At 37.2% G+C, this 26,773-nt stretch overlaps 1 protein-coding gene across 2 annotated transcripts in view; it reads right to left on the bottom strand.

Moving 5' to 3' along the window:
* ASXL2 (ASXL transcriptional regulator 2) overlaps positions 1 to 26,773 on the bottom strand; it is a 150,403-nt gene that overhangs the window by 27,156 nt on the left and 96,474 nt on the right. For both annotated transcript variants that reach the window (XM_058551638.1, XM_058551637.1), the window contains 3 exons: positions 12,838 to 12,953; positions 8,824 to 8,947; positions 7,919 to 8,062 (listed from right to left, as the gene is read on the bottom strand). In XM_058551638.1, coding sequence (XP_058407621.1) covers positions 7,919 to 8,062; positions 8,824 to 8,947; positions 12,838 to 12,953 — 384 coding nt within the window. The remainder of the gene's footprint in view (positions 1 to 7,918; positions 8,063 to 8,823; positions 8,948 to 12,837; positions 12,954 to 26,773) is intronic.

The following is a 26,773-nucleotide window of genomic DNA, read 5'->3' as shown; positions in this document are numbered from 1 at the left end:
ACAAAGGTTTAAAATGTAAATGGCAAAAAAAAAATTATAAACAAAAGACTAACTTAGAAAAAATATTTGCAAGCCTTGACAAAAGGTTACTCTTCATATTAAAAGTACATTTATAAATCAATATGAAAAAGACAAATATCACCAAGAGAAAAATGAGCAAAGGGAATTAACAGACACTTCATAGTGGACTAACCATAAACAGATGCTGAAGTATTAATATTTATAGAAATGCCAATTACACCAATGAACGTTTTTTGTGTATCAAAATGACAAACATTGCAACATAGTGATGAGACTATGCAGGGAAAAACCACTTACAAACACTGCTGGTGGGGCTGAAATCAGTATAATCTCATTAGAAGAAAACTTAACAAGATACAGCAAAATTTTAATGTGCATAGGAACCTAGGACCCAGAAATTCTACATTCAGAAGTACTTGCACAAAGCTACACAATCCTGGATCTGGGTAAACCCTGGCTCCTGGCTAAAGCACCAGAAAAGTAATTTTTCTTTAAGAGGAAAGGATTTCCTTTAAGTTAGGCCCATAGTATTCCTACAAATTAAAATACAGCACCACCTCACAAAGATTACTCTGATAAACCAGAAGGTATGTCACTATGACAGTCAGCAGAAACCAGAAATAAAAGATTTAGACCTAGAAGTACTGCTATCACTGAAACTGTCACATATATAGAACACTGAATAGCTATGTTTAAAATGATTAAAGAAATAAAGAATGCAATTATAAAGATGAAAATAAAATAATCAGGAATGAAGAGAAAGACTTGAAAAAATAAATAGGACTTCTACAAACGTAGAATAAAAATTGTTGCAATCAGATACTATGGAGGGATTAAACATCAGTTTAGACACTGTTAAAGAGGGAATTATAACCTAGAATATATAGCCAAACAATCTACCCAGAATACAGGAAAGACAGCTAAGATAAAATATTCTGAGAGCTTTGAGAGCATTAGCAGAAACATGAATGACAGATAAGAAGGTCTAATATATGCTTGATTGGAGACCCAGAAGGGGAAAATTCAGAGAATGGAAAAAAAGGCAATATTAAAAGAATTCACAGTAGAACATTTACCAGAACTGATGAAAACCACAAACCTAAAGATCTAGAAGCATTAACATATTCAAGCAAGATAAAAAGAAACGCATGCTTAGACCCAGCTTGGTAAAATTGCTCATCAAAGACCAAGAAAATAACTTGAAAGCATCCATAAGGAAGCAAAAGACTTCATAAAAAGGAACAACAGAATAACAGCAAGCTATTCTTAACAACAAAGGAATCCAGAACAAAGTGGATATTAACTATAAAATGTTGAGAGAAAATAACCATCAACCTATAATGGTACATATACTAAACTCTCCTTCAAGAATGAATACGAAACAAAGATGTTTATAGAGATATACAAAAATTGAGAGCATTTACTACCAAGAGACCTGCTTTAAATAAAGTTCTTAAAAAACTGTACTACAGGAAGGAAAACCATTGCAGAAGGATGGGCTGGAATACAATGGAGAAAGATAAACATGTAGATCCATCTATAGCAACATTGTATAAAACAATAGTATACTAGTGCCTGATCTATGAGATTAAACACAAAGAACAGAAATGTCAGATAATAATATTATTTAAGTCCAGTTAGAAAAGATCAGTGCTAAATTGTTATAAAGTACTTCCATTGTTTTGGAAGAAAATCAAAATGGTTACTTTTTTGCTAAGAGAGTGGATCTTAAAGTTCTCCTCACAAGGAAAAAAATGTGTGACTATGTGAGGTGATGGAGGTTAACTGAACTTACTGTGGTATTCATTTAGCAATATATCAAACCATCATGTTGTATACCTAAAACTAATACAGTGTTATATGTAAACTATCTCTCAATAAAATTGGGGGGAAAAAAGATGGTTACTTTTAAGAATTAAACATGCATAGTATCATTTAAAGAATTACCACTAGAAGAATAGAAATAGAATGTACAGCACTCCCGTCTTACCACGGGGGGTTCAAAACCTCCAGTGGATGCCTGAAACCCGGACAGTACCGAACCCTATATATACTATATTTTTTCCTATACATACACTTCTATCATAAAGTTTAATTTATAAATTAGGCATAATATTAGATTAACAACAGTAATTAACAATAAAACAATTATAACAATATACTGTAATAAAAGTTATGTGAATGTTGTCGCTCTTAAAATATCTTATTGCACTGTACTTATCCTTCTTCTTCTGATGATGTGAGATGATACAATGCCTATGTGATGAGATAAAGTGAAATGAACAACATAGGCATTGTGACATAGCATTATTTTTGAATTGCAGTTGACCGCAGCATAATGGAAACCATGGAAAGCGAAACCATGGGTAATGGGGGACTACTGTATACCCAACTCAGTAGAGAGAAAAAGCACAAGGAGATTAAAATAGAAAACATACAAAAAAGCTCAGTCAAGCCCCCATCATCATTTTAATTAAAAAAAAAATTAAGAAAGATTAAAGAAAAATAGACACAGGACAAAGACCAACAAAAAAATAATACTGTAGAAACAAGTCCAAATATATTAACAATCACACTAAATGTAAATGGATAAAACTCACCAAATAAAAGACACTGTCATATTGGATTAAAAATTTAAAAAATTCAGCTAGCAATACGCTGTGTAAAGATATATACTTAAAGCACAAGGACAGAGAAATGAACAAATAAAGATATGCCAAGCAGAAACTAACCATAGGAAAGCTAGTACACCTCCATTAACATCCAACAAAAGACACTTTAAGTAAAAAACATATTCAGTGATTGATAAGGTAAATAATGATAAACGGTTCAATCACCAGAAAGATTTCAAACATGAAAATGTCTAAAATAAGACAGCTTCAAAATATGTTGACACGTTTGAAATAAGAACTGATAGAACAACAGGGAGAACTAGACAAAGCCACCATTAGGATAGGAGATTTTAACACATCTCTCTCAATTACTAATAAATCAAGCATACCAACAGCAGAATAAAAAAGAAGGGAAAAAAAGGTGTCACTGTTTTTTAGATTAACAAGTTTGATCCAATAAACACAGAATTCTGTGTTTACCAACTAGAGTACACTTATAAAATTCATTATCATTATTCTAAAAAAGCAGGTCTCTGTAAATTTCAAATAATATTAGTAGTAATAATAACAATGATCAATAACAGCAGCAGTAAACACTTATATGGGGCTTCCGAAGCACCAGGCACTACTCTAAACACTGACGTGTATTAACATTCATTTTTCACACAACCCTATGAAGCAGGAAATTATTATTACCCCATTTCACAGATGAAGAAAGTGAGGCCCACAAACAATAAGTAACTTGCCCAAAATTATACTATTTACAGTGTGGTAATTTGAACCCAGACATTGTGGCTTCAGAGTCTGTTGTTTATCACTCACTATACTACTATATAGGCACAGGTATCATACGCAGCATGATCTCTGATCACAGGGTATTCAAATCAAAACAACACTAAGATAGCACCTCATGCCTGTTAGAATGGCTATAATCACCAAGACAAAAAACAACAAATGTTGGAGAGGATGTGGAGAAACAGGAACCCTCATACACAGCTGGTGGGAATGCAAACCGGTGCAGCCTCTATGGAAAACGGTATGGAGATTCCTCAAAGAATTAAAAATAGAAACACCCTATGATCCAGCTATCCCACTACTGGGAATCTACCCAACGAAGCTGAAATCAACAATCCAAAGAGGCTTATGCACCCCTATGTTCATTGCAGCATTATTCACTATAGACAAGAAATGGAAGCAACCTAAGTGTCCCTCGACTGACAACTGGATCAAGAAGGTGTGGTATACATATACAATGGAATAGTACTCAGCCATAAAAAAAGACAAAATCGTCCCATTTGCAACAACATGGATGGGCCTGGAGGGTATTATGTTAAGTGAAGTAAGCCAGAAAGAGAAAGACAAACACTGTATGATCTCACTCATATGTGGAATATAAACCAACACATGGACAGAGAAAACTGTATTGTGGTTACCAGGGGCAATGGGGGTAAGGGGTGGGCACAAGGGGTGAAGGGAGACATATATATGGTGATGGACAAACAAAAATGTACAATCAAAAATTTCACAGTTATAAACTATTAAAATATCAACTAAAAAAAAAGTCACCATTAAAAAAATAAACATCAAAAAAAAAAAAAAAAAAAACCTCTTGTAGACAAAATAGTCCATTTTCTGATAGCCTCTTATTTCCTTAGACTAAGCCGATTCCGTCCCATTCCTCTTCCCCTTCTAAGTTATTATTGTCACAACTTACTCAATCTTGTTTTGTCAGTTTGTGGTTAAAATGATGAGATTATATTTATTTTTGATGTTTTCATTCCCTTTATCTTTAAAGTTATAATTATGTCTTTGCTAAGCTGTTCTGATAGAGCTGTAATTTTCTGATTTTGTCTACCTATTTCTCTCCCTGCTCAAGGCTTTGTAACCCTCTTCTTCTTTTTTTCAAGTATGAAGGCCTCCTTAAGTATTTCTCGTGTGTGTGGGGGGGGAGGTGGTCTCGCGGCACTGAACTCCTTTAGCTTTTGTTTATCTGGGAAAGTTTTTATTTCTCCAACATATCTGAAGGATATTTTCGCTGGATAGAGTATGATTGGCTGAAAGTTTTTGTCTTTCAGAATTTTGAATATATCATTCCACTCTCTCCTGGCCTATAAGGTTTCTGCTGAGAAGTCCACTGAAAGCCTGATGGGGTTCCTTAAGTTATTTTCTTCTGTCTTGCTGCCCTTAATATTTTTTCTTTGTCATGGACTTCTCCCAACTTTACTACTATATGCCTTCGAGAAGGTCTTTTTATATTGATGTATTTAGGAGTTCTATTGGCTTCTTCCACTTGTATTTCCAGCTCCTTCCCCAGGTTTGGGAAGTTCTCAGCTATTATTTCCTTGAACAAGCTTCCTGTTCCATTCTCCTTCCCTTCTCCCTCTGAAGTACCTATAATCCTTATGCTGCATTTCCTGAGTTGGATATTTCGTGGAGAATTTCTTCATTTCTTTTTAGTCTTAGTTCTTTCTCCTCCTCCATCTGGAGCATTTCTATATTTCTGTCTTCCAAGCTGCTAATTCTGTCCTCCATAACATCAGCTCTGTTGTTCACGGATTCCAGATTTTTCCTTATCTCATCTGTTGTGTTTTTCATCCCCCATATTTCTGATTGGTTTTTCTTTATACTTTTAATCTTGTTTATGAAGGAGTTCCTGATTTCACTGAACTATCTACCTGTATTTTCTTGTAACTTGTTGAGTTTTTTTTTTATGATAGCTATTTTGAATTCTCTGTCATTTAGATTATAAATTTCCGTGCCTTCAGGATTGATTTCTGGGTGCTTGTCATTCTCCTTCTGGTCTGGAGTTTTAATATATTTTTTCATACTGTTTGATGCTGTAGATTTGTGCCTCATAGTGACAGTATCTGGTCGCAGCTTCCACCTGCCACCATGCGTGGGCATCAAGAGCTGTGTATTCTGAGCCCGCCATGACCCCAGCTCACTTGCTCTTAGCTGCTGGTTTTCTATCCTTTGAGCAGGCACTCTGGTCGACCGGCTGAGCTGGAGTGCTGGGCAGGGGTAGGGGTGCTTTCTTTTGCCTGCGTGATCCCATGGGCCTTCTCCCTCTGCCCTTGCTATCTGCTCTCCTGGGGTGAGGGCCTGATGAAGACCCGCAGTAGCTCAGTCACCTTTGTGTGGGGCTTTCACCTGGGCTTTGAGGGAACTTGGAGAGCAAGAGTGTTCCTGCAGAAGGCCACCCCTCCCCCCACTCCTCTGAGAGCCGCGCACGGTCCTGAGCCCAGGGTCACTGCTGCTCAGGAGGGAGAACAGATCTCCTTACCTCCTTCCACTTCCTCTGGGGAGTCCAGGACCGACACCTTCAGATGTGTGGCTGTGTGGGTCTCTCAGATGTCTTTTGTGTTGTGTGAATGTCCTCTGTTGGTATATGACTGTCTTTTCCATTGTATCTTACTGGGGACAGTCTAAGGGGAGGGTTCACTCTGCCACGATGCTGACGTCACTCCCACCATCTTTTCTTTTTGCCTGGGGAAGATCAGCCCTGTACTAACATCTGTGCCAATCTTTCTCTATTCTGTGTGAGGGTCACCACCACAGCATGGCTTGACGAGTGGTATAGGTCCAGGCCCGAGATCTAAACCCGCCTACCTGGGCCGCCGAAGTGGAGCGTGTCAGATTTAACCACTATACCATGAGGCTGGCCCCTATTTTCTGACTTTTAAAAATAGTATTCTATTCTTTCATGGATGCAATATCATCTTTTATTTCTTTCTGTGGCTATTACACTTTTTGACGTTATTTGTTTTAAATCTTCTCCTTCCTGCATTGTCTGTTTCTTCTGAGCCTATACTTTAGATTCTGCCTCTCATGATGGAAGTTCTCCTCAAAGGTGATCCTTAGTAATCATAAGGAAAAGAGAGGCACTAAAAAGGCTGACTGGAAATTCTGGGTGCATGGGTGAGTCTTATAGACAGGTGAGCTACACAGAAGTATGATCAAGACAATCTCTGTTTAGTTGGGAATCTATAAATTTTCCTGCAGATTTTTTTTCTGAGGCTATTCAATGTCTTTGAATATTCAGCCAGCCCTGGTAGTCTAGTGGTTAAGATTCAGTGCTCTCACCACTGTGGCCTGGGTTCATTTCCTGGTCCTGTCTGTCAGCTGTCATACTGTGGTGGCTGCATGTTCCTATGATGCTGCAAGCTATGCCACCAGTATTTCAAATACCAGTAGGGTCACTCATGGTGGACAGGATTCAGCAGAGCTTCTAGACTAAGACGGACTAGAAGGACCTGGCCACCTACTTCTTGAAAAAATTGGCCAAGAAAACCCTATGAATAGCAACAGAGCGTTGTCTGATGTAGCACTGGAAGGCAGGAGGATAGTGCAAAAAGACCAGACAGGGTCTGCTCTGCTCTCCACAGGGTCACTAGGAGTCACAATTGACTCGATGGCACTAACACTCAATTTCTTTAGGTACCAATCAACCAATTTCCTGCTGGATCATAGGTGAGGAAGAAGGAAGTAGTGGTGGTCTCACTACTAGCATTCTGAAAGCCAAGCAGAAAGATCACTATTCAGTATTTGTATTTTACTTGATTTCCTTGATTTCAGTATATTGCCTCATTATCTGCCTTCAGCTATGTATGGTATTGCTGAATGTGAAGCCTGTATGCTTTAATTTCACCTCAAAATAAACCTCCTATCTCCTGCTGACATGAGGCATCAAACTGCTTCTTAAAGAAGCTTTTTCTTTTCAACCCTATGCCTCACCCTTCTCTACTATGATACATGGTATCTCCAATTCTTGAAGCTTTCTGGTGTTCTGCAGCGTTAGCTGGCTTGCTTATTACCAGCACCTGCTCCTCAGCTCTGCGAAAAACTTAATCCAGTTTTCATCTTTCAAAATTTGTTGACACTGCCTGCCCATCTGCTGTCTCCTTGTTTTCTTCACCCTTACGGATTTAATCTTTTGTATCTCGATATTCTCATTTTGGTGGGATTTCAGAGGGAGCAGGAAAAAAAGTTCAGTTTGCCATGTTTAATTATAAACCTTCTACCTTTCTGTACACAGTTAGAAACAATATGTAGATACTGCTGGACAAAGCAACCTATTGTCAGAAAGAGAAATAAACCACAAAATGGCTGATAATAGATCTTATTCTGAAACAAAGTTTGATAAGGGCAGGACAGGAAGAACATGAAGATAGTCAACAGCTCATAGGTGAATAGGAATTAACAATTAAGCCAAGTAGTTGATGGATTTCAAACAGAGAGCTGACAAATTAATCCATGAGAACTGAAGTCTTCGTAAATTAACTTACTTGTGTGGAGCCTGTCAGACCTCTGGAATGACTTCTTCCCCAAGCCTAGCAAAGGATTTTCCACTTTAACTGAAGAAGAAAAGCTGGAGTTTGAGTTCTGAGGGCTGCTTGACTGACCATCAGATTGCTTTCCTTCCCATATTGCTAGGGGAAAAAATATATAAAATACTGGTGACACTGAGGTTGTAGATAGAAATCAATCAAACAATTAAATCATTCAACACTAACAAAAAAGGAGTTAGGTATGGAGCAATGTGACCCTGCATATATGTTTTGAGTCTGAGAATTAAGAGTCAAAAAGTAAAACAAAACCCTTCCTTCCCAGTATATTATTTGCTTCTTGTGGTAAATTTCCTTCCTAACAAAAATGCAAAGTTCTGCAAGACACAGTTTAAATCTGCGAGGCCCATATATTCAGCTGGCATCAAAATGAATTGTGTAATAAAATGCAAAGTCTGTATCTAGATCAGTTTAAACTAAAAACAAAACAAAACAAGCAACAATAACAAAAATTCGCAGGCCTGTGGATATGTCCAATGGAAACTCAAAGGTGGCATGTGTTCTCAGGAAAATCTTTTATTTTTAAAGGAGAGAACTGGCGAAGAGTTCAGTCTGTGTGTCATGACAACATCGGCTTTATAAGGTTACTGATTAGAGGCTTCCAAATATTATTAGGTTAGACATTTTGGAAGTTAGTCATTCATCTCATTCTAACATGCAAATCCCACTGATGTATTTTTTAATAACTGCATGATTATTTTGCATAAATATTCCCATTTACCCTGGAAGGATTTATACTGATGATTTAGCAGAACAAGGATTATATAAATAAATATAGTAATTTAAAACCAACATAAAAATACCAGAAAAAGAAACTTCCATTAAAAGACACCCAGTATGCCTACCAGGTTTGGCAGGTACAGAGTCACTGGCTGCTTTGACAGTCTTCAGAGAGAGATGCTGGTTGGAGATGGACATGCTTGGCCTGCATTGCTGCTGCTGCTTCTTCTGCTGTTGCTGTTTTAGAGCCTATAAAGAGAAAACGGACTATAAGAAACAAATCAGTTCTTAGTAATAACAAAAAGTAAATCACTTCTTTTTTAAGTGGTGAGGAGCATGTTGACCATCCAGTGTCTTTGAAAGCTATGAAAGTAAACAAAAACCTAAATTAAACCAATTAAGCACAAGGCCTAAAACATCCTTAAGAGTTTGGATATTTTTTGCCAGTATTACTCCTTTACATAAATGTGAAAAATAGTAACCCTTTTTAGAACTTAAAAATCACCGGTAAGCCATGGACTTCCCATACTTCTGGTAGCAGAGAATTAGATGTTTTCAATCATTTCTGGAAACAGAATTCTAAGCCCTACACCAAGAGTCCCATTTGCATCAACTCTATGTAGAAATATAAATATTTGGCTCACATATGTTTCAGAGGGGCTACATTTGAACAAAAGGTTATAAATAACTACTCGAGTTTTATCTCGCAATAGGATTTGGCCCAATGACCAAATCTCAGCAATTTACAGCAATGCAGTATGCAAAAGGGAAGGAAGATTAGAAAATACTGGTTCTAAGAACAGGGTGGTTCCTTCTGGCTATTTCAGAATTTTTTTTTTCTATGATATTCTTAGTTTATAGAATATACTACACTAAACTATTTAGAATGAACAGCAAGACAAGAAACTTCCCAGGTTTTAATCATGAAGGAAACTCTTTAACTCAAGGTTTAAAAAAAAAAAAAGGAAAAAAAACTAAGAAAGTAAAGCTACATTTCAGGAAAAAGTTGAAAATCTATGCCCTTGCTAAATTGTCAATTTACGCTTTAACCTTCAAGACCATCATGCAGAAAAATGTGGAGTAACTGGTTACTCATTTCCCATTCCCTCTTCACAATACAGTTTTTTCCTGCTTTACATCCACCCCTATCTCTGGCTATGCTATTCAGTCACAGTGGCAACAGCTCATCGTCCTGATCTAAGCTGTCAATGGAGAAAAGTAACTGAAAGAGTCAGATATCTGGCTTACATTCACCCAGAACGTTTATAACAGGTGAGGTAGAAGCACAATGTGTAAAAATAAAAAATGATTATAGTTTCTCTCTCATTCTTTGAAGTCAAGAACAGAAAATGTTCATAGGCTTCCTGGGTGTCAGCCACTAGTATTCATCCCTTCCTACTCACTTTATCCAGGTCACTCTAGGTTAACACAAAATTTATTAGAACCATTTGATCTCATCTATTTCTGCTGTGATTATGTAAATTCAGAAACATGATGGAAACAATAACTTACAGCTTCTCTATTTAAGAACTATATTCAGTTTTTCCCTCCCTTAGCAGTGTATAAACTCCATTCCTAACTCTACTTTAAAATTTAAAAAACAAACAACAAAAAAACCTTCATTGTGGTAAAGGAAAACATATTGAAGTAATTTTTCTCACCTAATACTATGAAAAACATACACTGGAGGCAAGGCCTTACTTTACATACAATCTAATTTATATAATTTCCCATAATGGTATTCCCTAAAGAAAATACAATATTAGACTATTGGGATTACAGGAGTATAATACAGGAATAGTACACATGTCATGAATTAGCTAACAAGGTTTAAAAAAATACTTGCCTTTCTCCTGTGGAAAACAAGCATCTTATACTTCTTAAAAATCTTCCAAAGAACTTACAAAAATACAAGTGCTGCATGATACCCAGGCAAGCAGTAATTAATCTTATCAAATTTCTGGACATCTTCTAATAAAAGCACTTTCAGTTTAAACACTTTTAGACTTACATAATTTTTTAAATTTTAATTATACAGATAATACATGAATACATTTTTACTATTTAATTCAAACATAAAGCTAAACTCTCTTTTGACCACCACTCAGTCTTGGTCCTCAATCCTCAAAGGTAACCACAGTCATTAATTTATTTTTCCTTTTGTTGCTAGTCTGGTTGAGTTGATTCCGACTTCTGGCAATCCTGTGTATAGTTGAGTGGGACCCTGCCGGGTCTTTCTGCACTATCCTCTCACCTTCCGGTGCTATATCAGACAATGCCTGCTGCTATTCATAGGGTTTTCATGGCCAATTTTTTTGGAAGTGGGTGGCCAAGTCCTTCTTCCTAGCCTGTCTTAGTCTAGAAGTTCCACTGAAATCTGTCCTCCATGGGTGACCCTACTGGTATTTGAAATACCGGTGGCACAGCTTTCAGCATCACACACCTGCCATAGTATGATAACCAACAGATGGGTTACTGGGAAACGAACGAACCTGAGCCACGGCAGTGAGAGCACCGAATCTTAATCACTAGGCCACCAGGGCTTATTGAGCTTTTTTTAATGCTTACGTTATATGTGCATGTTTATGTGTGTATACATATTCTTGTTTCTATTAAAGATAAAATATTGTTTTGTTGGTAGTTTTGTTGGTATGTGCTATGTTTTTATAAATGATATCATGCCATACATGTTGTAATACAACTTAATTTTAATGATTCAACATTATAGTGTGGTGATATTTCCATGTCTATACATATGGAATAAGCTTGTTACAAAGTAAACTTTTAATCTTGCATAATTGTCCAGCATATGGATATGCCATTATTAAGGAATTCCCTAATTGATACATGTTAAAATGTTCAACGGCTTAGTCACAGGGTATGTGCATTTAAAATTTTAATAAATATTACAAAATTTCTCTCCAAAGTAGCTATAATTTATATTTCACCAGCAAACTACAGGCAGCCATTTTCCTACACACTTGCCGCTGCTTGATATTATAATTAAGCTCTTTATTTTAAAAGCAATCTGATGACAAAAGTAATCTGTTATTTTAGTGTTTCCTTAATTACTAGTGAGTTTGCATTTACTGATCATTTGCATGTCAAAAAAACTATAAGCAAGTTCTCTGAAAAGCCCAATAAAACAGACAAACCGTTGGCAAGTAGCATAGGAAAAAAGGAGGCACACTATTAAAGGAACAACACTGAAGAAGAAAAAAGAGACATAAAAGAATATTATGTACAACTTTATACCAATATTTGAAAAAATAAGGTGAAATGGACATTTTCTAAGAAAAAATAAATTTCCATAATTGGCTCAAAAAGCATAAAATCAAGAGACCAGTAACAGCAGATGAAACTGAAATGCCAGGAAAACAATTTTAAAGGTGAGGTTTACAGAACTTTCAAGGAAAATATAATTCCCATTAAGTTTTTTCCAAAAATCTAGAAAAATATAGAGAGCTACGTAACTTATTTTCTGATGCTAGAGCAATCTTGATTCCAAAACTGTGTAAGGACAGCACAAGAAAACAGCAAACTCTAAGCTAAAATCTTAAAAAAAAATTCCATAACATATTAAAAAATATGTAACAAACATGTAGAGTTTATTCCAGAGAGCTAAGTATAGAATAACCATAGAAAATCTAGCTCTGGAATTCTGTATATTAGTAGATTTAAAGAGAAAAGCTAGGGCCGGCCCCGTGGCGTAGCGGCTAAGTGCGCGTGCTCCGCTACTGGCGGCCCAGGTTCGGATCCCGGGCGCGCACCGATGCACCACTTCTCCGGCCATGCTGAGGCCGCGTCCCACACACAGCAACTAGAAGGATGTGCAGCTATGACATACAACTATCTACTGGGGCTTTGGGGGAAAAAAATAAATAAATAAAATTTAAAAAAAAATTTAAAGAGAAAAGCTACCTCATCATCTCAATAAATGCTGAAAAAAATAAACTTGAAAAATTCAACACCTATACATAATTTTAAAAAACACACACAAACAAAAACCTCTCAGTAAATTAGCAACAAATGAGGAACTTTTAACATGTGATAAAAATAGTCACTTTCAATGACTGCTGGAGTCATGCAGTTTAATGGAGGAGATTATACTTCTGATAAACACAGACTAGCATGATTACCTGTTTTAGTGCCTTCTTGCTGTGCTTCTGTGATGGAGAAATGACTTTACCTGCTGGAATGGTGGGTGATGGGCAGCCTGACTGGGGAGAGGATGGCTGTGACAGTCTAGACGATACTAGGGGGGAAAAGTGACAATGAAAAATTTTATCAGAGTTGATATCAAGCACCATTCCTTCCCCAATCATATGCTGCTACCTGTATTAAGAACTGTGACCAAACACTTTTGGGAAGGATCTTCTTTTTTGGAGTTCTACTGCAAACAGCCTCCCTTTTCAGTTTATTTCCTCAGAAAGCTCTAGTGAAGGATGATAGGATGGGGAAGGGATGGGTGTTAGTATTCATTACTTTTCACTGTTTAATTTTTCAATAGAATTGACTGAAGAAGCAGGAAGCAGAATATAAACCATGAGTCATCAAATTAGGTAAAACTTAGAAAAGATTCTAGAGCCTGTTGGACAGTTACGTATATTCTCAAGGTAAATCTAATAACAGAATATAGCTGAAGAGGTATAGAATGGGTCCCAGTTTTCCCTATCTTTAAAATGAAGGCAATAAGGCCATTCCACCTCAAAAATCTACCGTAACTTTAATTCTTATATTCCTTCATCTCTTAAATCAATAGTTTTAGGCCAGTGTGAGATGGTGGTTTAGGATTTTTCTCTAATGGAAACAATGTAGGTTTGCACAGGATGTAACCACTCTCTACTTCATCACTAGCTATTTTACACCCCATCAGAGCTTAGCTAAACCTTAGCCTTATGTAAATTAGGGTTTTTCCTTCAAGAACCTGTATCTCTTAGAATAAATGGCAACTAGATTTTTATGTTCTTAAAGTCTGATAACATAATATTTATGATAAGAGAGAAAGAAATTGTTGATTCAGACCCCTTACTAATAAAAATAATATAGTAATAATTACTACTGCTAGTGATGACTCTCCAAGAGTGTGTCTTTACTAATGCCTTCTTTTTTCATAGTAGCTGGATTGAAAAGGCCTGGATAGCAAAATGGCATGCCATGGTATGGCTAAAGAGCATTAAGATACCATATAAAGTATGTTGGTAGGTAGCTACCTGACATAAATATGAAGAAGCATGTTCATGGGAATACACAAGTTTTGGAAGACAGCATTTCAAGTGACTCTTAGATGTCCTAAGAAAGGAATACACAGTAGATAACATTGAAAGACAACAACAACAGACAATATTAAGAAGATGACTTATCACACTTAGCTTCAGCTTTGTATCCCAACCCTTATGATAAGGTTTATATACGGGAAAGAACAGGCATACAATAATTGTGACCTTAAAAAAAAGTTAATTGTAATAAACCATACAAAAATGGAGCTGGATAATTCTTGAGATGGTTGAGTAGTGAAAAGAAACCATATCCTCAGTACACTTGGATGCTGATCAATCTTTTTAAAATACCAGCTTTATTGAGATATAATTTATATGCCATACAATTCACCTAAAGTATAAAATTCAATGGCTTTTAGTATATTTGTAAAGCTGTGCAACCATCACCACAATCCATTTTGATCATCCACCAAAAAAGCCTGTACCAGTTAGCTGTCATTTCTCTTTTCCCTAACCTATGCCTCTAGTCCTAGGAAATCACAAATCTACTTTATGTCTCTACACATTTGCCTATTCCGGACATTTCATATAAATGGAATCATACAATATATACTCTTTTGTGACTAGCTTTTTTCACTTAGTATGTTTTGAAGGTTCATCCATGTTAGAGCATGTATCAATACTTCATTCCTTTTATCATCGAATAATATTCCATTGTATGTATATGTCACATTTTGTTTCTTCATTAGCTGATAGACATCTAGGTTGTTTCCACTTTTTGGCCATAATGAACAATGATATGAAAAACATTTGTTGACAAGATTTTGTGTTGGACATGTGTTTTCAATTCTCCTGGCTTCATATCTAAAAGTGGAATTGCTGGGTCTTAACAGTAACTCTATGTTTAATTTTTTGAGGAACAGCCAAACTGTTTTCAAAAATGGCTGCATCATTTTTACAATTTCACTAGGAATCTATGAGGTTCTAATTTCTCCACATCCTTACCACCACTTGTTATTGTCTCCTTTTGACTTGACCAATGTTTTTAAAGGGGCATAATGAAAATAAAGTTAAAAACTATTAATATTTAACTATGTTTATTTTCTTTTTTAACGGTTTGCAGAAATCTGAGAATAAACATTTCCTCACCTGCCCCAAATACTGCCTGAAAATAAACAGAAAACAAACAAACAAACAAACCAAAATAACCCTATTAGAGAATATAAGAACTGTACCTTGCAACCTGGAAAAGAGACAGTAAAGCTATCTGTAATTACTTTGGCAAATTGTTTGGAATATTTCCCCATAAGGCAAAATCTCTTTCTAACAATGAAACCATAAAGATATCTCAAAGCAAAGTGAAATAAATCATGAAAATACCAGGACCCACAAGTGAGGAACATCTCCCAGAGTTGACTTAATGCCAAGTACTGGTCTCATAACTTCTATCAAACTTAACTTTGTTCTAACTTTTAAATATTAAAGGCTCTGAACTACAAACAGTAAACAAGATTTAAACATGTTGAGAAACTTATCTCTCGTATTCCTTTTAGTGGCTACACTGTCTTCAAAGACACATAATTTTATTAATTAGAGCAAACAAGAATTAAATATCTTCCAAGCGCCTAACATTGTGCTGCTAGGTTACTTTGAACAAGATTTCATTGAACCCTCATAACTACCCTCTAAGGTGGGTACAAGCTCTTTCTACCGCCATCCAAACTCCTCCAATTCTACCCTCTGAGATAACTAAATAATATAGTTGGGTTGGCATCCTTACTGACATTTTTCTATGCAAATAAAAATATGAAAAGATTTCTAAGGACATATATTTACACATAAGTAAATTTTAAATATACACATTCATCTGCATATTATAATGGTATTATCTAAATTTTACGTATCAGGAAATTTAATTAGCTTGCCAAAGGTCACAGCTAGCAAGGAGCACAGCCAAGATTTGAACTTGGCATATTTTCAGAATGAGTGGGTACTTGTAGTGGGCTAAATGGTGGCCACCAAAAAGTCATGTCTGTGTCCTAATCCCCAGAACCTGTGAACGTTATGTAATTTGGAAAAAGGGTGTTGGCAGATGTAATTAAGGGTCTTGAGATGAGAAGATCATCCTGGATTATCCCAGTGGGTCGTAAATCCAATGACAAGTGTCCTTAGACACATAGAGCAGACACAGAGGAGAAGGTGACGTGAAGACAGAGGCAGAGATTGGAGTGATGTGGCCACAAGGCAAGTCAGTCAGCAACCACCAGAAGCTAGCAAATACAAGGAACAGATTTCTCCCCTAGAGCCTCTGTAGGGAGTGTGGCCCTGCTGACACCTTGATTTCAGATTTCTGGCCTCCAGAACTGTGAGAAAATAAATTTCTTTTGTTTTGAGGTATCTAGTTTGTGGGAGTTTGTTACAGCAGCCTCAGAAAACTAATACAGTACCTAAAACTGATTTTATTTTTTAAAGTATCATTATCAACTCCATACCATTATCAACATACCAATATAATTACTGAGAGTAAGACTACCGAACACAGTTTAAGATTTCTTTGTGTCTGGTCTCCCACATCTACCCTATATCCCACAATAACTTATCTATGTCATTATGCCATAAATTTGACATACACTTGAGTTTGCTTTAAGTTGTTTCATATTTCTAGAAAGTAAAATTTAAAAATTTAATTGTTTTAATTATGTGAAACTATAAAACAAGTTATTTTCATATAAATCTAGCTCCCTCCCCTGCCCCTGTCTACACCACTTTATTACCTTTCTTCCCCTACAGGAAATTATTTATACTAGTCTTTATCCTGCCACTGTTTTTTTATTTGTATTTTTGTTTTGGTGAAAATACAGTATATATATTTTAATACTCTCACTCATTTCTTTAAGCAAAAAATCATGTACTTTACTGTCCAGCACCTTTGTTTTTTTTGTTTGTTTGTTTTGTTTTTTTTTGTGAGGAGATCAGCCCTGAGCTAACATCCGCCAATTCTCCTCTTTTTTTTTTTTTGCTGAGGAAGACGGCCCTGGGCTAACATCTGTGCCTATCTTCCTCCACTTTATATGGGACGCCGCCACAGCATGGCTTACCAAGCAGTGCGTCGGTGCGCGCCCGGGATCCGAACCAGCGAACCCCAGGCCGCCGCAGCGGAGCGCGCGCACTTAACCACTTGCGCCACCGGGCCGGCCCCCAGCACCTTTGTTTTTTAACTTAATATAATTAATATACCCTGGGGAATATCCTAGAATAGAATATAGAGATCTTCCACATTCCTTTAAATAGCTACATAGAATTCCATTGTGCAGATGTACCACAATTTCTTCAACCAAATTTTGATGAGTATTTTGGTTCTTTCTGGTGTTTTGCTCTTATTACTGAAATGTCTTAACCAGTGGTTCCTAAGATGCTGTACCAAAAACACCACCATTACTATCTAAAAATCTGTTGGAAATGCAAATTACTGGATCCCAGCTCAGATATACTGAACCAAAAACTCTGAACGTGGGGCCCAGGAATCTGTGTCATAATACCTTGCCAGGCGACTCTGATGCATGCTCAAGTTTGAGAAGCATTAGTCTTAAACTATGCTATTTTGTATTGTTAACAGTGTATCTGTGGATGACTACTAGAAGCGGGTTTGCTAAGTCAAAGGATAAAAACATAAGCTTCCAAAAACAACAGTTAGAAAAGTTTCACTATTCTTGGGTTTTAAAAGGAATTAATGTATGTTTTCCTTTATTACTTGGATTTACGTTTTACATTTATTGTATCTCTAATTTGTTGGGAATTTATCCTGGAGTATGGTACGAGAAATGAACCCACTCTCATCTTTTTGGCTATTCAGTTTTTCTAACACCTTAGGACGTATCTTACAAGGGTCATGTTCATAGTTTTTGTTGTTGTTGATGTAGTTATTACAAATGTGTTCTCTTTTTTATTATCATCTATATTTATGATGGCTGAGTGCTATATATTAATTTTACTTACATCCTGCTACTTCACTGAATTCCCTCTTTTATCAATTTTTATCTTCGTTCCTTTGAACTTGTCTGACGCATAATCGTATCATCTGCATACAGAGATAGTTTTCCCTTTCTCTTGTTGCTTATCGTTCCACCCGCTTTCTCTTGCTTACTTGTGTTGATAAATACCTCTAATACAATGTCACATAAGAATTGAGATAGTGGGCATCTTGTTCTTGGCTTGTTCTAGCTAAAGAGTAAGCCACTAGTGTTTCCCCATTAAGATGCTAGTTTTTCGGGCCGGCCCCGTGGCTTAGCAGTTAAGCGCATGTGCTCCGCTACTGGCGGCCTGGGTTCAGATCCCAGGCGCGCACCAACGCACCGCTACTCCGGCCATGCTGAGGCCACGGCCCACATGCAGCAACTAGAGGGATGTGCAGCTATGACATACAACTATCCACTGGGGCTTTGGGGGAAAAATAAATAAATAAATAAAGATGCTAGTTTTTCAACTAAGTTATCATGTTAAAGTATCCATCAGTTCTCAATTTTATTCAGTATTGAATTTATTCAAAGACCTTTTCAGCAAATATAGAGATAATATGACTTTTCACATTAGCTCTATTAATATGATGAATAATAATAGATTTCCCAGTAATGAACCTTACTTACAATTTTTAATGTATAGTTGGGTTCTATACACTAACCTTTTATTTAAGACTGTGCCTCAATATTCACAAGACAGACCTGTATTCTGTGGAAAGTTTTGAAAATCTCCTTCCAAAAATAATCTGGATGATCTTTTTTCTTGCTCTAGAATAGTTTTAAAAACATTAAGATTGTTTGGTCTTGAAACATATGGTTGAATTCCTCTGAAAACCCATTTAGGTATGCTGTTCTTTTAAAGAGGAGCTCTTCTACAGCTCTACTTGTACGGAAATTTATTGTTTAGACTTTCTATCTCTATTGGGTTCAATTTTTGTGCATTCTATTTTCCTAGAAAATTATCCCATGAAAGTTTAAAGCATTGTGAAAAAGTCTTGTGGTTTAAATATTTTTTTTGATATTTATTTCAACCTGAATTTGTATATTTATGCATTTTCCCTTTTTAAAAAAAAGTAGGTTAGTGAAGTTTGTCTATTTTACTGGTTTATTTTAAAACCACTGCGTCTACTGTTTTTCTCTTTTCTAATTCAGTAATTTCCAATTGATTTTTATTCTTTTCTTCAGCTGTCTATTAGTTTACTTTGTTATTCTTTTTTTCCCTAGCTTTTTTAGTTGTATGTTTCTTTTATTTTTATTGGTAAGAGGTAGTTGATGCAGGGCCGGCCTGGTGGCGTAGCAGTTAAGTTTGTGCGCTCCACTTCGGCAGCCCAGGGTTCGCCAGTTCGGATCCCAGGGGCAGACCTACTCACTGCTCATTAAGCCATGCTGGGGTGGCGTCCCACATAGAAGAGCTACAACTCTACAAGAATGATACACAACTATGTACTGGGGCTTTGAGGAGGAAAAAAAAAAAAAAAAAAGGAAGATTGGCAACAGATGTTAGCGCAGGGCCAATCTTCCTCAAGAAAAAAAAGAGGTATTTGATGCTATAAATTGTTTCCTGATAACTGCTTTGGCTGTAACTCAAATTCTGGCACAATATATTTTTTAATATATTCTGGAATTTTGGCTTTTAATCCTCCTTTGACCCAAAGGAAATTTAACAGCATGTTATTAGGTGAAAGAGTATTTTTGTTTTTAATGCTATTTTTAGTACATTATTCCATATGCTATTGTAATTATTGGGGACTTGATATTTTTGTTGTGGTCTAAAATATGATCAATTTTTCAAATTGTTCTATTTGCACTTGAAAAGGTTTATTCACTATCACAGAAATAAAGAGCCTGATTATATCTATCATGCTACCTCACTGATAATGTTGTTTAGCTGCTCTATATTCTATTTCTTTTTTGTTCACTTGATCTGCCTTGAACTGAATGGAATATATAAAAATGTATTCTTATTAAGATTAATGCTCTTTCTCCTTGCATCTCCTGTAATTTCTACTTTATGAAAATTGCTGTGTTGCATAGATATTAATAACTATTGCCATCTCTTATATTTTCACTGTGAACTGAAGCCTTTGATTCTTTTAATGCTTGTTGTCCTGAATTATTCAGTCAGATATCACCTTTGCAACTATTGCTTTCTTCATATTTACATTTGCCTACTATATCTTTACCTTCTTTTTATTTTTATCCATTCGAATCTTTATTTTAGGTGTCTGTTACAGAACGAGTTCACTGATCCTTTCACTAAAGTGTTTGGAGTGATAGGGCATCTTACTCTCAACTCAGCAACTTATTCTCCAAAGATTCAGCAAAAAAAATTCTATGTACTATATATGAAACTACCCTATTAGTTTGTGACTGTTTCAAAATTTAAAAAATTAAACATTAAAAATATGGACACTCCAACTAGCCAACTCTCCACTAAAGCAGAATTCAGAAAAATCCATGTCGTCAAATACAAAATAGAAAGAGAAGCAAAATGGTGGAAGGCGGTGGAGGTTTTGAATTCCCCTACATTTCCTTACATATAAGGATAGAGCCACTATGACAGCAAAAGGAAAAGGCACATAGACAACATCTTCAATGAAACCAGACAAGGTATCTCCAACAAACCCAGAATGAAAGTAGGTGGGGTCAAACTCTTGCATATGTAAGCCTCCTTGCCCTTCAGCTTCTATTGCAGGTCTCACTTAAGATGATTAAAATGTTAACAGAAAGATTATGGCAGCACAGGTGATGAACTACAACATGTAAAAAAGATTTCACTGGTACATGCTTGTTTGTATAATGAAGAAATGAACTTTACTCCTTCTATTAGTTCCTTAGGGCTGCTGTACAAAAGTACAATATGCTGGGCAGCTTAAAATAACAAAAATTTATTCTCTCTCAGTTCTAGAGGCTAGAAGTCCAAAATCAAAGCGTCAACAAGGTTGGTTCCTTCTGAGGGCTCTGAAGGAGAATCTGTTCCATCCCTCTCTCTTAGCTTCTGTTGACGACCAGCAATCCTTGGTGTTCCTTGGCTTATAGATACATCACTCCAATCTCTGCCTCCACCTTCAAGCGGTGTTTTCCTTGTGTCTCCACGTGTCTTCTTTTAAGGACACCAGTCTTGTTGGATTAAGGCTCCAGTAGGACGTCATCTTGATTAATGAACTCTGCAACAATGCTATCTCCAAATAAAGTCACATTCTGAGGTACTAGGGGTTAGGACTTCAATATACCATTTTGGAGGAGACACAAATCAAACTATAACACTTCCCTTTCTTTTATTTAGCGTTTTCTGAGCTAGACAGATGGTATGAACAGAATACTTTGCCAGGGCCGGCCCCGTGGCTTAGCGGTTAAGTGCGCGCGCTCCGCTGCTGGCGGCCCGGGTTTGGATCCCGGGTGCGCACTGACGCACCGCTTCTTCCGGCCATGCTGAGGCCGTGTCCCACATACAGCAACTAGAAGGATGTGCGGCTAAGACATACAACTATCTACTGGGGCTTTGGGCGGGAAAAAAATAAATAAATAAAATCTTTAAAAAAAAAAAAAAAGAATACTTTGCCATTCATTGAGTATAAGCAAGTACAGTGCTATATCTGGGCTACTAGAGTTTTTCCCTAGGTCACGGAATTATATTGAGTACTTTCATTTATTCTAACTGACATTCTCATCCGTGTATGTGAACTGAGGACTTGTGATCTGTATATTTTACAGTATTTATGTTAAGTTCTAAGGAAAAGTAAAATATCCCCACAAAGAAATCTTCTGGCCCAGTTGGCTTCCACCAGTGCATTCTTCCAAACTTTTTATGGAAAAAAATCAACAATCTTTTTTTTTTTTTATAATTTCATTTATTTATTTTTGCCCCAGTAGATAGTTATATGTCATAGCTGCACATCCTTCTAGTTGCTGTATGTGGGATGCGGCCTCAGCATGGCTGGAGAAGCGGTGTGTCGGTGCGTGCCGGGGATCGAACCCGAGCCGCCAGCAGCGGAGCGTGCGCACTTAACCGCTAAGCCACAGGGCCGGCCCAAAATCAACAATCTTATACAAATTCTTTCAGAGAACCAAAAACCAGGAAATACTTACCAATTTGTTTTATGAGACCAAATTTTGACAAGGACATTATATGGGGGGAGAAAGCTGGCTAATCTTTCTCATCAATAAAAGAAGAAAATTAAACATAAAATATTAGCAAACTGAATCTAATGATACATAGGGTTAATAATATATCATGTTCAAGTTGGTTTATCCTAGGAATGCAAGATGGTTTACTATTTAATATATAAAACCAACAAAATTCACCACATTAACAGAAAAGGAAAAAAATATAATCATCTCAGTAGATGAAGGAAAAGCAACCAATAAAAGTCAATTATTTGTTCACTACAAAATCTCTTAGCAAACTACAAATAGAAGAGAACTAACTTTATCTAATAAAGAATGTCTACAAACAACCTACTATAGTCAACATCATTCCCAAAACGGCATAATATTCAAAACTTTACCTTAAAGACAGAGAATGAAAAGGACAATTATGTTAGCATTTCTATTTCACTCTTTACTAGAAGCCCTAGCCAATATAACATGGAAAAAAATAAAATAAAACTACCATTATTCATAAATCACACGTTCTTATATGTGGACAATCCTAAGAATAAACCTACATATAAACCACTAGTTTTAAAAAAATAATTTAGCAGTATTGCTGGACACCATGTCAATGCTGAGAGAGGCAATCCGCCATGGGCCCTGACTGTTGCTACAAGTACTTACTCGGTATGCCAAGAATGCAAGTCCCTGAACACTCTTTACCTGGGCCATCTCTCAGGATTGTATTTGCAGTGAGTAACCTTGAGAGGAGGCAGAGACCCTTCTCAGACAAAGTAGGCTTATTTCTGCTTACTATTTAAAAGCATTGAATCCTTCAAGCTCTGGGTTTCTTGGCTAAGATACAAACCCACTGCATGAGTAGCATGCATCTCGGCCAATATCTCATCACCCCTGGGAGACTTGGGGATAAAGAGGAACTGACACAAAAAATAAGCTAACGTTCATACTCTTGGCTATGCTGTAAGTAATATGCTGTAAGTAATAAAGTCCTTTTTCTTTGACCCAGGAGTCTTGTACCTTCTGTCAATATGCATGAACCAATACAAAGACAACTTGTTAGCCTACAAGTAGGATAAAATCCTAGATCCTTCATAGACGCTGATAGTCAATTTATAAAAATTAACTATATTTCTATATATCTGCAACAAACAAATATGAAATGAAAAAATTTAAAACCCATTTACAGTAGAATAAAAAATGTCAAGGAATAAATCTTTAGTAAAAGATGTGCAAGACCTCCTCACAGAAAATGAAAAAAAAATAAAGAAAACTACAGAAAATGCAGTCACACCACTTTCATGGATTGAAAGGGTTAATGATGTAACCATGTCAATAGAACCCAAATTGATCTACAGATTCAATGCAACCCCAACCAAAATCCTAGCAGGTTAATGGGAGAGAGGGCATGTGGAAACTGACTAGCTGATTCTAAAATTTATGTGGAAATGAGATGAGCCAAAAATCTTGAAAAACAAAATGGAAAAACTCAAACTACTGCATATCAAGACTAATTATACAGCTACAGTAATTAAAACAGGGTGGTACTGGTTCAAAGACAGATTAAACACAACAATGGAACAAAACAGAGTTCATAAACTGAGTCATAAACGTATGGTCAACTAACTTATGACTGAGGAGACACTGCAGTGCAGTTAAAGGACAGAACGGCCTTTTCAAAAAATGGTGCTGGGTCATTTACATATCCATATAGGGGAAAACAAATAAAATGATCATTCTAGTCTCACATAAGCTCCCCAAAATCCCACATGGTTTGTAGCTCTAAATGTAAAAGAAAAAAGAATAAAGCTTTCATTAAAACACACACACACACACACATGCATACACAGAAAAAAACTATCTTTAGTTTACCGAGAGTTTTTATCATGAATGGGTGCTGGATTTTGTCAAATGCTTTTTCTGCATCTATTGATATGATCATGTGATTGTTCATTTTTAGCCTGTTCAATGTGATGGTTTACATTAATTGACTTTTGAATGTTAAACCAGCCTAGCATACCCGGGATAAACCCCATTTGGTGGTGGTGTATAATTCTTTTCATACACCATTGAATTTGATTTGCTAGTATTTTGTGGAGGATTTCTGCATCTGTGTTCATGAGAGACATTGGTCTGTAGGTTTCTTTTCTTGTTCTGTCTTTGTCTGGTTTTAGTATTAGGGTAATTCTGGACTCACAGAATGAGTAAGGAAGTATTGCCTCTGCCTCTGTCCTCTGAAAGAAACTGTAGAGAATTGGTATAATTTCTTCCTTAAATGTTTGGTACAATTTAGTGAATCCATCTGGGCCCGGTGCTTTCCGTTTTAGATGGTAATTAATTATTGATTCAATTACTTTAATAGATATAGGCCTACTGAGATTGTCTATTTCTTCTTGTGTGAGTTTTGACAGATTTCGTCTTTCAAGAAATTCGTCCAATTTGTCTAGGTTATCAAATTTGTGGGTACAGAATTGTTCATAGGATTCCTTTATTAGCCTTTTAAGGTCTATGGGATCTGTAGTGATGGCATCTCATTTCTGATACAGATGACTTGTGTCTTCTCTCTTTTTTTTTCTTAGCCTGGGTAGAGGCTTATCAATTTTACTGACCTTTTCAAAGAACCAGCTTCTGGTTTTGTTGATTTTCTCTATTGATATCCTGTTTTCAATTTCACTGATTTCTCCTCTAATTCTTATTATTTCTTTTCTTCTGCTTACTTTGGATTTAATTTGCTCTTCTATTTACAGTTTCCTAAGGTGGAAGCTCAGATTACTGATTTTAGATCATTCTTTCTTTTCTAATATATTCAGTCAATGCTGTAAATTTCCCTCTAAGCACTGCTTCCACTGTACACCACAAATTTTGATAAGTTGTGTTTTCATTTAGTGCAAATTACTTTAAAATTTCTCTTGAGATTTCTTCTTTGACCTGTGTATTATTTAGAAGTGTGTTGGTTAATTTCCATAGATTTGGGCTTGTCCAGTTATCTTTCTATTATTTATTTCTAGTTTAATTCCATTGTGATCTGAGAGCAGACATTATTACATGATTTCTATTTCCTCAGATTTGTTGAAGCATGTATTTTTTTGTGTGTGTGTGAGGAAGATCAGTCCTGAGCTAATAACATCTGATGCCAATCCTCTTTTTTTTGCTGAGGAAGATTGGCCCTGGGCTAACATCCGTGCCCATTTTCCGTTACTTTATATGGGACAGCTGCCACAGCATGGCTTGACAAGCGGGGCATCAGTGTGTGCCCGGGATCCGAACCTGAAAACCCCAGGCCGCCAAAGCGGAGCGTGTGCACTTAACCGCTGTGCCACTGTGCCAGCCCTGTTAAAGCATGTTGTATGGCACAGAAGAGACTATTTTCTTGTCAGTGGGAGAGTCAATTTTCTTAAGAATGTACTGGATTAAATTAAAATTAAGAAATTGTATTCATCAAAAGATATCTTTCAGAGAGTGAAAAAAAAAGAGAAGTCAAGATGGTGGCATAGGCGGACTCTGAACTCACCTCCTCTCCTGCACACAGCCAATTTACAATTACTCTTGGAAAAATTACCCCTGAGAGAGAACTGAAAACTGGATAAGAGGAACCCCTGCAACAAATGACAATCCTAACTGAGGTGGAAGAGGCAGAAATTCCCTTAAGATAAAAAAACACCACCTTCACAAGCCGCAGCACTTCACGGCCACATAGGGGCACCCCAAAGGTACGCAGCCTTCCCTGGAAGAGCAGGAGACCTGAGCCGGGGAGCACTCCAGCTATACGCATTTTTTGGACCCAGCACAACCGAGACGAGTGGCAGAATATCTGACTTTGCCTGCTACTAACAACATTGGGGAATACTCGCAGAAAAGCTGGTTCACAAAGAAATTAAAGCCAGCTCTTAAAGGGCCCACACACAAATTCACCCATCTCTGAAAGCAACCTAAAGTCACCAGAAAGAAACGTGCGTAGTCCTTTGGTGAAAAGAGACTCACCCGATAGGCTCTGAGTGCATCTCAGTGAGAGGTGACACCTCTCCAGGGATTGGGACATCGGCAGCGGCCACTGTTGTGGCCTGGTGTGTGCATGCTGACACAGATGGTGGCAAACGCCATTGGAGTTCTCCCTGGGGCCTGCTAGCCCAGAGTCTGCCCCATCCACTAGAGCACCGATTTAATCCAGCTCAGCCAGGGCAGGCAGCCCACCCTAGCGACTGGCCCCATACAACAATAAGCCTGCAGGCAACTTGTGGGCCTGCACAGATTGGTGACTGGAATCTCCGCAGCCTGGCAACTGGGTCCACCTCTGTGGGTCAGGGCAAGCACAAGGACCGGGTGGAGAGTGTGGGGCGTTGGTGGAGTGTGTGGGGCTCCTGCCTTGGAGAGACTGGGTCCACTTCAGGGGGTCGGGGCACACAGGTGGGGCAGGACTGTGTTGACTGTGTGTGTGGACTTGTGGGCAGCAGGGCTTGTCAGCTGCAGAAGACTTGTGCTTCCCAAAGACCCACATAGGGGATTGGCCCTACCTTCCAAAGCCTGAAACAATTGAGTGCTCCTGTGCCTGAGGCCAGCCCCATCCAGCTGCAATCCTCAGAGAGCTGAAAAGAACTTTATAGGCCAGAGGCTTATAGCAATTGTAAGTCCCTGAGCCTAACAACCAGCCACGCTGGGGGCCTACTCACTTAATAGAAAAACTGCAACACGATGGTGCTATTAGACTTTCCAGCCAAGTGTGCTAGGGTTCC

This window comes from Diceros bicornis, chromosome 12, assembly GCF_020826845.1.
Source record: "Diceros bicornis minor isolate mBicDic1 chromosome 12, mDicBic1.mat.cur, whole genome shotgun sequence".
In the NCBI taxonomy this organism is placed as follows: Eukaryota; Metazoa; Chordata; class Mammalia; order Perissodactyla; family Rhinocerotidae; genus Diceros; species Diceros bicornis.
Note: the sequence above shows the minus strand (reverse complement) of the source record. Positions and strands in the feature narration are given on the sequence as shown.